At 40.6% G+C, this 12,067-nt stretch overlaps 1 protein-coding gene across 2 annotated transcripts in view; it reads right to left on the bottom strand.

Annotated features, from left to right (window-relative positions):
* KLHL18 (kelch like family member 18) overlaps window positions 1-12,067 on the bottom strand; it is a 698,878-nt gene that overhangs the window by 211,142 nt on the left and 475,669 nt on the right. For both annotated transcript variants that reach the window (XM_044066030.1, XM_044066031.1), the window contains exon 5: window positions 10,946-11,106. In XM_044066030.1, the coding sequence (XP_043921965.1) occupies window positions 10,946-11,106 (161 nt within the window). The remainder of the gene's footprint in view (window positions 1-10,945; window positions 11,107-12,067) is intronic.

Below are 12,067 nucleotides of genomic sequence, written 5' to 3'. Positions count from 1 at the left end.
CCAGCATTTTGAATTTTGGGACAATGATGTATGTATTTAAGGTTGGACGAATTAGGTTCAGAATTAGGGGGTGGTCTCCAACTTTTTCCTTTCTTGGAACTAGGAATAAATAGTCTGAGTTAGAACCCTTTCCTTGTTCTGCTGTTGGCACTCTTTCCACAGCTCTCATGTTTGCTAACTCTCCATTATCTGGGCAGAGCCTCTGTTTTTGATTTGGAGAGTAGATTTGGCATTCTCTTTTGACTGGTAAGCAAGTGTGGAAGTGAAACCCGGTAACCTTGATCTATGGTTTGTAAAATCCACTTGTCTTTTTTGTTATGTAGTGCCAGTTCTTTGAAAATAAGGTTAACTTTCCGCCTAGAGGAGCTGCTATTTGTTCCCTGGTAGGCTGGATTTAGGATTAAGTCACTGTGGTTGTGCTGATGATGTAGTGGCAGTGGCTGTGTCCTGTGCCTCTGTTGTTACCTTGCCACTGTAAGGTCCTCTGTAGGCACCTCCTCTGGATTGGTTTCTGCCTCTGAGCGTCTATTCCTGCCCCTTTGAAATTTTGTGGAGTCAGGGAAAGGACCAATTTTGGCAGGCCAGTTCACATGCTAAACCTTGGGGAGTTGAACCTGCAAGAAATCTTTAACAGTTTGAACAGATTTTGCCTTTTTCTTCCATTTTCTTCATAACCTGCTGGGCAGGTTGTACCAAACAAACTTGTCTTGTCCATAGCAGGAGCATCTAGCAACTTAAGCTTTAACATGATCCGGTAAAAGCTTGTTCCTTTAGCCATGCATGCCTTCTTATCACTGTGCCTGTCATGGCTGATCTAAATGAAGCTTACCAGTGCATCATAGCCACATTTTAAGGAATGGTTGCTAACCTGTTGTATGTTATTTACCATCTCTAATACATATTTCTTATCAAGAGATTCATCAGTGGTTAGTTTTTTTAGTTAACTGATCAAGCATAAACTCTTGGTATTGTATCATGAAACTGACAGTTTAAAGCTCTAGCTGAGAGAGTAGCTGAAGTGTAGACCTTTTACCCCATCTGTCTAGTGACCTTGCTTCCCTTTCCAGAAGGAATAGGGTTTTAGCTGCATATGAGTGCTTGACTACTGCCTTGGGACCCTGGGATATAGTTTCTGGGTCTGCAAGTGGGGCCTTGTAAGGAAGGTGGTGATGATTATCCCCAGCAACCCTGGTAAAATCTGTCTGGTTTGGCAGGGGCTGGGAGTAAAGAATCTGGAGCTGCAGACAAACATCATTGAAGCATCATCCACCACAGAGGAACAGGAGGTATAGCTAAGGGCCTGTGCTGTGGGAGGTGCAGAAAGGTCCTAAGTCTTTTTCTGGAGTCTGGAAAAATCCTGTTGCTGCCATTGGAACTGTTCCTCGCGATGGCATGCAAGGTTTCCCAAAGGAGAATTCTTCTGGTGGGAAGCAGCTGGAATGGATTCTTCAGCATCAGAATCTTCAAAAATTGGAGAAGGGAGCCTCAGGCTGGTCAGTTATGTCTGATTCATCAGCAGAGATCATCAAGAGACACTGGCTCAGGGGGCTCTGCCTAGGTCTCTTCTCTGGGGGCTGAGGGAAGCTGAAATGCTGGGTGAGAGATTGAGATCCTCCTAATTAAAAGAGAATTAAAATCTTCCTTGCCAAAACGCATTTGAGAACTAGAAGAGGGCCTGGATGTAGGGGGTTTAACAGCAGTTTGTGGTTTGGAGCTTAGCAGAAGGCCTAATGGAAGGCTTCTGGGCTTAGGACCCGGAAGAATCCAGTTGGTGCAAACCAACCACAATATGAAAATTTTAGGTAAATAACCCCCAACAGGGCACTTTGCTCATCTTGAAACAGCTTGGTGAGCCAGCAACAGAATGGGCATTCAGACCAAAGATGATCAACAGGATGGAGCTTGACTGGTGGGCAAAGAAGTTCGAGGACAGTAAATCCTCGATCGCCACTATACACTATGCTGCTGCTGAGTATACGATGTACTGTGTAATTTTAAAGCAACCTAAAGGCTTGGTATATCATTGATGTCAGGTCACTTTGTAGGATCCTATTGTAATGACACTGCAACAGTGAAATGAAGGATACCATCAATTGTTCCATCCCATTTTCCATCAGAGGAGACAAACTTCGTACCTATCCATGCATCCTCTTACTGGGAAATAAGCAAAATGCTAGGACTAAAACACTAAGCTTACTTCCCAAAGGAATAAAAACTTGGAGAAGCTAAATTTGACATGTATGAAGTGGTAATGTGCACTCTTCCCCACCAAGGACAGCTCATCTTAATGTAAAAGTCCTCTAGCATTTACTAAAATATACATACATCTTCCACAGCTACTACAATGGCATCACTCTCCCTCCTGTGAATCCATGAAACAGCATTGAATGGAGAAAGGACTGAAGGTCAGCAGCATTGGTGGAAGCTCTAAAATGTATTTAAAAAGATCTTATTATCAGCTATTTGTGCATGGTTAAATTGTCTCCAAACCCTTTAGAAACAAAGGTGTTGTTACAGTCCTAGAAAAGACTATATACGAGAATTATGCACACAGCTATTAGTGCTGAGTTTTCTTCATATGGTCATGTGATAAAACTGAAAGCAGTTTGAGAGCTGAAAGTATACACTGATCAGGGAACTGGCTAATATCTGCACTCAGTAATCAAATAACCTAGAGAAAATGTAATGTACCCCTTTCATGATGCTGTACCACTCTGGAAAAGAATACTTATTGGGGTGAAGGGGCAAAGCTCTCTACAAAGACGTGCCAAAGGTCCTAAGAATCCACTTCTGGTAGAGCAGTCCATTATCTGACAGGCACATCAGAGAGTGCTAGGCCAACTAGAATTTCTAAAACTGGATATTAAAAAGTAATCTTCATGGTGAGTCTTGCAGCAACCCTCCCCTTCAGGACCACCACCACAACATGCATTGAATTTAAAATTATTTACTTTCTGGTGGCTGAGCATCCTTGTTTTAACAACTTTCTAAAACATTTTTGTTTTTGTGTGCTGGTTGGCCTTCCATTTTTCAGCCTTTATAATTTCATCTGTGATACTATTGTTTCAACACAACTATACTAATGGGAAGCTACCAGTCTGTTAACTTACTGCAAATTACTTTTAATACATTTATCATATCAAAGGCTACGGGCAAACAACATTACATACCCAAGAGAATACTTCAGAGCCATCAGACTTTGGTAGGTAACATATTGACATAGCCAGCAGACAAGCTACACAATCACTAGACCACAACTTCTCTTTTTTAACCCAAAAGGCATGACACACTAACAATTAGCCAATTAGTTATATTTCTTCACTTTTTGACTAACACAATCAGTGATGAAAGCTCCAAGAAAAAAGTACTAATAACAGTACTTGTCAAATTCAAGGCCTGCTAATCATGGCACAGTGGTGCATCCTATACCTGCTTTAAGTGATGCACCCATCACAACAGCCCCAGTTTTCTTCAAAGAACCAGGTGACATTTCCTGTAATAAAATGAATGCTTTCAAAAGCCTGAGAGACTCACTGCAAATGCTTTTTTCTTCCTTTCTAAAATGTCCTTATTTTCTTAATATGCACATGCATGAGATTCTATATGGGCGAGACAGATGCTGTCTGCATTTATACTAACATTTCAGCCCTATAATAATTTAATATACTGAACCTGTGGCTTATTAAACTATAGCTATGGATTACTCTTGGATCATGCTGTAATTATGCAATTTCTTCCCTTTAGAGGCAAGATGTTAATGGATCAGTTTTAGCACATTTTTCTCTTGGTGCTTAGGCAACTTTAAAAATGGAAGGAAGAGTCTCTGGATATATTTTTCCTGAGCTATTTGTAGCGTGCCGGCCAACCACGTGGAAGGATGCAGGGAAAAACGTTTCCCAAATGCCACCAGAGTGGAAGAGTCAGGCAACCATTCAGGGTTCATACTAATAAACCCCTTGACAGTCCCCTTGTTATGCACACCATCGCCGCCTTTCGAGCATTCGTTATTAGATAAATTCCCTCTGCCATACTGCTGCTTGTACTGGACTACTGGGATTTCCAAAACCAGACATTTTTGCTACCCTTCCCATTTCTCTGAACGGCTGAGGGATCAAAAATCTAACCCCATCAGCTGTGAGCATCTTGCCCTCTTGCTCACATTGCAGTAGTTTGTCCTTGATGACCTGCCCAAAAAGACAGGCTCTATGAAAGGGAGCACTGATGAAAGCCCCTTAAAGTTCCACAAAATCTGTGAAGTGCAGCCATGCCTGACAAGCACTGCAATGCCCAATTTTGCTGCCCCATCCTCCGAATTATGTAACAGATGTAAGAATAGAGACAAGACGGAATGACTGCCATATGGTTTCCAGTTGCTTCCTTAAGTCGCCTGTGGGCAACTACTTCAGAGTTTCCAGGGTTTGTTGACTAGTTTCCTCCAAAACCATATATGTGCCAAACAGTTCATCACTTGGATGGAAAATTAGTACCCGACAAATACTTGCTTTCCAAGTGTGCCCATTATCCAGGAATCCCTATTAGGAGAAGGGGCAACCAGAGCATCCTCTGGCAAGGGGCCCCTTGTTCCAGTCTTTCCCATCTTTGGGGGCCAACATTAGTCAGATTTACAAGGGACGGGCTCTATGTACAGGTCTTTACACTCCTTTGGAGTAAACCGTGGCTATTAGCTTTTCTGGGGTAGCACCACCCAGACAGCTTTGGGGGGGGGGGTATACACCTCTTGAAAGATCTCTTCCTCCAGTGAGGCAGAATCAAACCAGCCATAAACCCCTTTGTCTCATTTCTAGGATTTCACCAAATGGGACTGGAGGAACCTCCCCTTCAAGATCTGTGCCCAGCCCAGAGAGGGGAACTCCTGTGAGGAGCATAGATGCATCATCTTGCAATGCCTCTGCCTAAGAGGAGTCAGCTGCCTTATGGAGAAAGCACCAAATGCCTCAACAACTGGTGCATATGAGGTTCTTGGTCCTAAAGCAAGACATATGAAGGGCTCCACCTCAATGGTGTCTAGAGATGAAACTGGATGAGCATATCTCCATTCGTAAAAAAAGACGGACTCTGCCCTCCTCTGTCAAACCATCAAATAAGGTACCCAGGGGTTAAAGACAGCTGCCAATCTCATCAGTGCAGAAGCAGAGGAATGGCCATTAACTCTGAACACCAGCACTGAGTATTTCAGCATAGGGGTTACCTGGGAGGATTTTGGCGTGGAGGGATCAAAGACTAATGGCATCAACAGTCACAACAGCCCCAAAATGCTAAACACCAGAGTAGACACTGGGCATGTTGTGTTGAGCCCCTAGGGCCTAGAAGGGTGTCACTGTTGACGGCAAAAGGGCTAGTGCCTCCACTGGCTTTGACGAACTGATGCTGAAGAGAGTCTTCTCCATGGGCACTGAGAACATCAGCATGGGATCTCTCACGAATTCTGAAACTACAGGAGCTGAAACTGGGCCCAGGGTAGAAACAAAGAAAGGTGTCTTAGTACTCTTCTCAGACTGCCCTACACACCATGGTGGCCAAAAGGACGCCAAACTGAAGTTCAGCCTTTATAAACACTGACATCATATTGTCCCGATCCAGTTGAGAGGCCTCAAGAGGAACACAGATAAATGAATGAATACAGCTGATGTGGGGTATAAGGAAAGGAAGTGGGAAAAGCTCCCCACTCCATGTAGCAGAGTTCATAGTTCCAGACAACTCCTGTCAAAGACGAGTAGCAGATCTGGATGAAGTCACCATGCTGGAACGTCCTGGTCTGGGTGATGAAGTTACTACTAGCCTAGATACAACTGCTGTGGAAGGCTTCTCCAGAATGGACATCTTGGTGCCCTTGATTGTCCTTCTCTTTTTTTTCTGGGCAATCTTTGACAGAGGTTCTTTTTCCTTCTATTTTGCTCTTTCCTTGTTTGTCTTGCATTAGACTGGATTTAAGTTGCCCTTGAGGGCCAGTTTTGCTACATCAGTCTAGAAGAGCCCAGGAACTGAAGTTCTTGAAAAATTGACAGATTAATTCCAGAAGACGCAAGCACACAGCCCGCATTTCGTGCGAGTCTTGGGACAGATCTTGTGACCGCACTGTTTGCGCTTCTTAAAACCAAAGGTCTCTGCATCCTTTTTCCTAAAAGGGTTGCAATGAACTCTACCAAAAATTCAAAGAAACAGCAAAAGATATTAAGAATTAAAATATGGAATTTTTTTTTTATTATTATTACATAAGGAATGGGGAAGGTATAAGAAGGGAAAAGATCTGATTAAGTCAGGGAAAAATATGCCGGAAGTTGTCAAAAAAGTTAGAGAAGCTGTATCTGCTAGATAGTTTATAATGAGAAAGAATAACTATAAAATTCACTTTGCTTTCCTCAATTAGGTGAGAAACCCTCTCAAAACAGCGTGAGCTGCATGGTGACTCAATGAAGCTGTCAATGGCAGCAATGAGATCTGGAGACTCAGTAGACAGCAGGGCATTATGGGGTGGGGAAGAGTTTCAACTAGGAACGGCTTATTGTTTGGATGAAAATAAAGATGCCTTTGGTGACCAGTCCATCACTTCCAGTGTATGGAGAGGGCCAGTATAAAGCCTGGAGACCACCCTCTCACTTATACAGATGATCGGTTAATACAAACTCACCAATACCGCCAGCAAGATCACACTAAGCCAGCATATGCTGAAGTTAAAAAAATAAATAAATAATAAATCTCTTATGAAGCTTTTAAGTGTCAGGACTAAAGTGCTGGCAGCAATTCGTGGTCACACTTCTACTGTACTCAAGTCAATGACCTAAAAAGCTGCAGACTACAAACCTTCTAGAGCCACAAAGTCTTAACATCCAAGTAGAATTCAAACAAAAATGTCAGAGTAACTAGAGAGTGAATCATCAGGCAGGCACAAACACACACACAAACACACACACACACACACACACACACACACACACACACACACACACACACACACACACACACACACACACACACACACACAAACACACACACAAACACACACAAACACACACACAAACACACACACAAACACACACACAAACACACACACAAACACACACACAAACACACACACAAACACACACACAAACACACACACAAACACACACACAAGCTCCAAGATGAAATTTACTTCAGAGAAAAAGGAATACTACAACAGAGAAAAATACTGAACTTCGTATACACAAGTCTTCATTTTCCCTTACTCGGTCTTGCTATTCCAGCGCTCACAGTTACAAGTCTTAGTATAGCAAATGACTGCCTCATAAAGCCTTATTTTACTACAAACATCAGTATAACAGTAGATCCTATGCCTAAGAGAGAGCACTCAGCAATGCTATGAATAAATTCATAATGGTATTACTCCAACCATAAAAACATTGCTAATAAACCTGGAATTAATTTTACTGCCAACATGACACCATAAAAAGTTCTACAAATTCTCCAATGTCTTCTGATATCTTTGTCTCCCCAAGACTATGGAACATGTCTTAACTATAATCTCCAAAGCTAAAAGTGCCACCTTTACAGGCTTAGCCAATTGTTCTGGTCACTTAAACAGAGCCAAATGCACCCTCTCTAAACCACTTCTAAATCTGTTCAGCTTAAGCACAACCACAGGATATGTTCCTAAGGTATGGGACATGGCTATCATTATGCTATTTCATAAAGCCACTCACACTCACACCTCACACTCACACTCCAGATCCTGGAAGACAGACCCACCAGCCTAGCAAGCCTAATATACAAAGATGTTTAACATTTATTTATTTATTTTATTTATTTGCAGTTGGTTTACCAGGATAGTCCATTGGGCCAAGATGAACCCATTTTCAATGGAGTCCTGGGGAGAAAAGCTCCATATACAGGGTTACAAAAGGTTTTAGAATTACAATATTTACAACAATTATACCATTAGAGCATACAATTTCTGGTAGAAGCAAACTGGTGATACATATTACAGAAGATACAGACTTGATAAAGTAAGCGATTCCAATGTGAACTGAGAAGCAGTTCTATCATTAAGTGGCTTGTGATTTTTTTTTTTCATAAGCTCTGATATAAAAGATTCCTTTGCTCTAGATCCACAATAGTATGGTTTTGCCAAAGGGAGATTATGTCTAATTAAGTAAACTTCTTTGAGAAAGCCAGTATAACTGTACACTTCACATCTTTATTGCATGTTTTACTGAAAAACTGTAATCCTTCACTCACAGCTAACCACTTTCATTTGGATTCCCAATATTTTCTACGAGTGATACAGTATCTACGGTCTGATACATTAAACGCTGCACTTTCATGACACGTCATAAAATGAGCCCCCTAATTCTGCAGTACAAGACTATTTTATGCATCGCACAATCTCATTTATGCATTTTTTTTGCATTACTACTTCCTATTAATTTCACTATGATGTGGCAACTGCATTAGTTATCTAATAAACAGGGTTTTATGAAGGTTACAAACTTTTTATGAATGGGGCTGGCTTAATGGTGGCTTTCCACTACTGTTTGATGCAAGTTAACTTTTCTTTTAAAATGTTTGTATAATTTCAGGGTATTGCTGCAGCCATGTGCCAAAGGTTAGTTTCAAATGTTTTACCAGCAGCATCACTAGGGTTGGCTAAAGGGGACAGCACCCTGTGTGCAAAGTGTTAGTGGATGCAATCGACAGATGCCATGCTGATCCAATTAGTCTTCAGTGCATTACTGGCATTCAGAAATTAATGCCAGCAATGAAAATGGGGTGGCAGATAGATTTGCATCTGCAGTCAGAACTTCTTTGATACACATACTGTATATATTTTATGTTTCTGAAAATCAATAAAAAGTATTCAGTAAAACAAAAAAGAACTAAAACTCTAATGCTCCATGTGTGGCAGAAACCGTAGTAGCTGCTTGTTACAAACATAGCAAGCAGTTTGCTACAGTTTAAACATCAGGAACAGATGACAAAGAAGTGACTTGGGCTGGCTAGTTGAGAAGTACCAGATAAGGGAACGGACTTTTTTTTTTGTTCCTTCACTAAGTTGAGAAACAGGGATTTAACAGATGTGGCTAGCTCCTTAGATCAGGAGTACAAGACTAGAGAACAGACTATTTTGGTCCCTCAACTTAAAATTTGGGGGGAGTGCCAGAACAGCTAGCTACACCCTTTTATCTTTTAGGTCTATTGTATATATGCGTGGTTCAATAGTATTTAGTGCAATTTTCACATTTGCCTGATTTGATGGTAATGCTGTTCTGTCTGGCTGTTTAAAATCACAAATTGTATTTCATTCAGTTGCTTTTTTAACTGTACAATTCATTTGTAAGGGTCAATTTTAGTTTCATCTTGCTGTGTCTGGAGATGCTGTGTGTGTATTTTCAATATACATGTGAATTTTTTTTTTTATTTTTAGTATGAATGGGTCCAAGTTACACTGACTGATGACACTGGTAAGATGGATACAAACAAACTCATTGACTTTCTAGTTCATAACATGGCTCTCACACCAACTAGTAATTATTATTAAGACAGATTATGTCTGTGTGTGTGTCTGTACATGAAATATTATAGCAATAACCCACACCTGGGTGTGGGTAATGCTGGATTTACCCATGGATGGTGTGGTTTGGTCACGAGGGCAAAGGCCGAGTGGCCAAACAAAGCCAACCATGGGTAAATCCAGCATTACCCACACCCAGAAGTGGGTTATTGCTATTATACAATGACATTACTTAAGAAAAAAATAATTACTTTTCTTAAGTAATGGCATTGTATAATGCCTCCTTACTGCCCTTCCGCAGCTGTCTGGTATTCTGCAGCAGTTCTGATGTACTGCGCATGCGTATGTCTACGCCGTACATCAGAGCTGTGGGCAAAAGCAACTGAGAAAGCAAGATCACTGTTGCTTTTTACAAACTGTTTTGCTATGTTAAATGGGTTTAACATAGCGAGACAGCTTTAAAAAAAAGCAACAGAAAATCTCAGTTGTTTTTTTAAAGCTGTCTCGCTATGTTAAACTCGTTTAACATAGCGAGACAGTGGAGTTACAGTAATGGAAAAAGTCTGGGCAACCGGACCTTTTTCCATTACAATAACTCAGATTTACAACGTGCACGCTGACCAATCAGCGCGCACGTTTTTGAATATTAATGTGGGGTCGCTGTATAATATACATACACACATACATATCTAATACATATATGCAAATGTAAATAAAAATACAAGCCTATATGAAACTCAGCAAGTGTGACACACATCATCCACTATCTACAAACACAGACAAGCATGTATGATATATAAATACATACATGCAAGTTCATTTCTAAAATAAAAAATTACGAATGGGACAGAATTCTAGATCTACTTTGTGCTTAGAAATCTGATAAGGAAATAAATGCAATTAGGATAGTGAAAGTGTAGCACCACTTCAAAGAGCAAAGTTAATACCAGCTCTAAAGAAAGTCTAACTTTTTCTCTATTGTGCAACTGCAGAACTGATAATTAGGAACACTAACAAAGTACCTTGTAACATCATACACCAATTTTTCTTGTTTCAAGTCTGCTTAAAGATACCCAGCTAAAACTGGTTGCTGGGGGTTCATGTACACTGAGACATGTAATCTTCCTTGTCAGAAGAATTTGCTTATTGTCCAAGCATAATACCCTGGTGATACATGACTATTCTGGGTCAGTTAGCAAAAGGAATGAAACAAAAAAAGTCATACCAATGAGTCAAAGATTTGGTAACACCCCAGTGCAATGAACTTCAGTAATGAAAATTTCGATTTGCTGAGAGCAGAAAAATATCAGCATCTACACACTTGCAAGTAAAAATGAAATCAGATTTATGGTCATACATTTCAATAGCGTCTTCGCAAAGACAAGCAACACTTTTGTATATGCTTGCTGCTAGACAAATTTTATCAGCATTAATTACCTGCACTTGTGAGAGCATCGAATTAAGTCATCCTGCTGCACACGGTCTGTAAGGAACTGAGGCCGGCAAAGTGGAAGACGAATTTGGCAAAGCACTTCTGGTACACAAGATTCCCTGTTTTCTCGATCATGCCTCACCCAAGCCAAAGCAGCTTCAAATACCTGCAAAAACAAGAACAAAGCCAGCTTTAAACAAAAAAGATCAATTAGAAGCTGATGCAGAATCAAGCTTTTCTACTACAATTCAGCCTTCAGATTCTCTTGCACATCTATGGTGGGAGACCACCATTCTGTAATGGAACTTGAAAGCAAAACTTGTGGGGAGTTAAAGAAAATCCTGTAAATGTGAATTTAACAGTGTAAGAAACTAAATAAAGAAGTTAGTGAAAAAATGTAATGCTATTTTTATTTTATTTAACTGGGAAAGTCCGACTTGGAACAAAACCAATTTTCAGCAGCAGCCCGGGGAGAAATGCTCCAGATACATGTAATTTGTAACTATTCTTCCATGAATGGTAATAGTGCAGGGCCAACTAATAATGAGATGGTACCCCCCTCCCCCATTCCCCAGCCTCTGGGAAGTGTGAAGCAGTGTAATCAAAAACTCCTTTGGCAAATTTAAATGACAGGCTGTTTCAGGCGATATTCTCACAGAAATTAATCCCACTAGGTGCTAAACCTCTAGCAACAATGGTGACTTATCTAATTAACTACAGAGCATCATGGGAGGTGCACCCCCTTTCATTTATATGGCAGCACCCATCATACCATTACATAAAAGTGTGGAAACTACCATAATTTAATACTGGTCATCCTAAATTATTTAAAAACTGTTTATAGCGGTAGAGCACTGCTCACATGTGAGCAATACCAGTCACGGAGAGACAATACAAAGAAAATCAAAAGTATATTTAGTGAGATAGCAGGAGTACAATGACAATGTGCATCTGTAAAATACCATTATTAGCCAATAAAAATGTAAAGAGTACCTACAATTGCAACAGCTAAATCTCATGTAAAAAAAAGTGTGTGTGTGACAATTACAACTGTGTGCCAAGTGGTCATGATAAGACAGCTGACTGGATTGAAAGATGTTAGAGAAACGTGGTGAGTAGCTGCAAAC

This window comes from Protopterus annectens, chromosome 3.part0 (genome assembly GCF_019279795.1).
Source record: "Protopterus annectens isolate FY-2018-M chromosome 3.part0, PAN1.0, whole genome shotgun sequence".
Lineage (NCBI taxonomy): Eukaryota > Metazoa > Chordata > Ceratodontiformes > Protopteridae > Protopterus > Protopterus annectens.
Note: the sequence above shows the minus strand (reverse complement) of the source record. Positions and strands in the feature narration are given on the sequence as shown.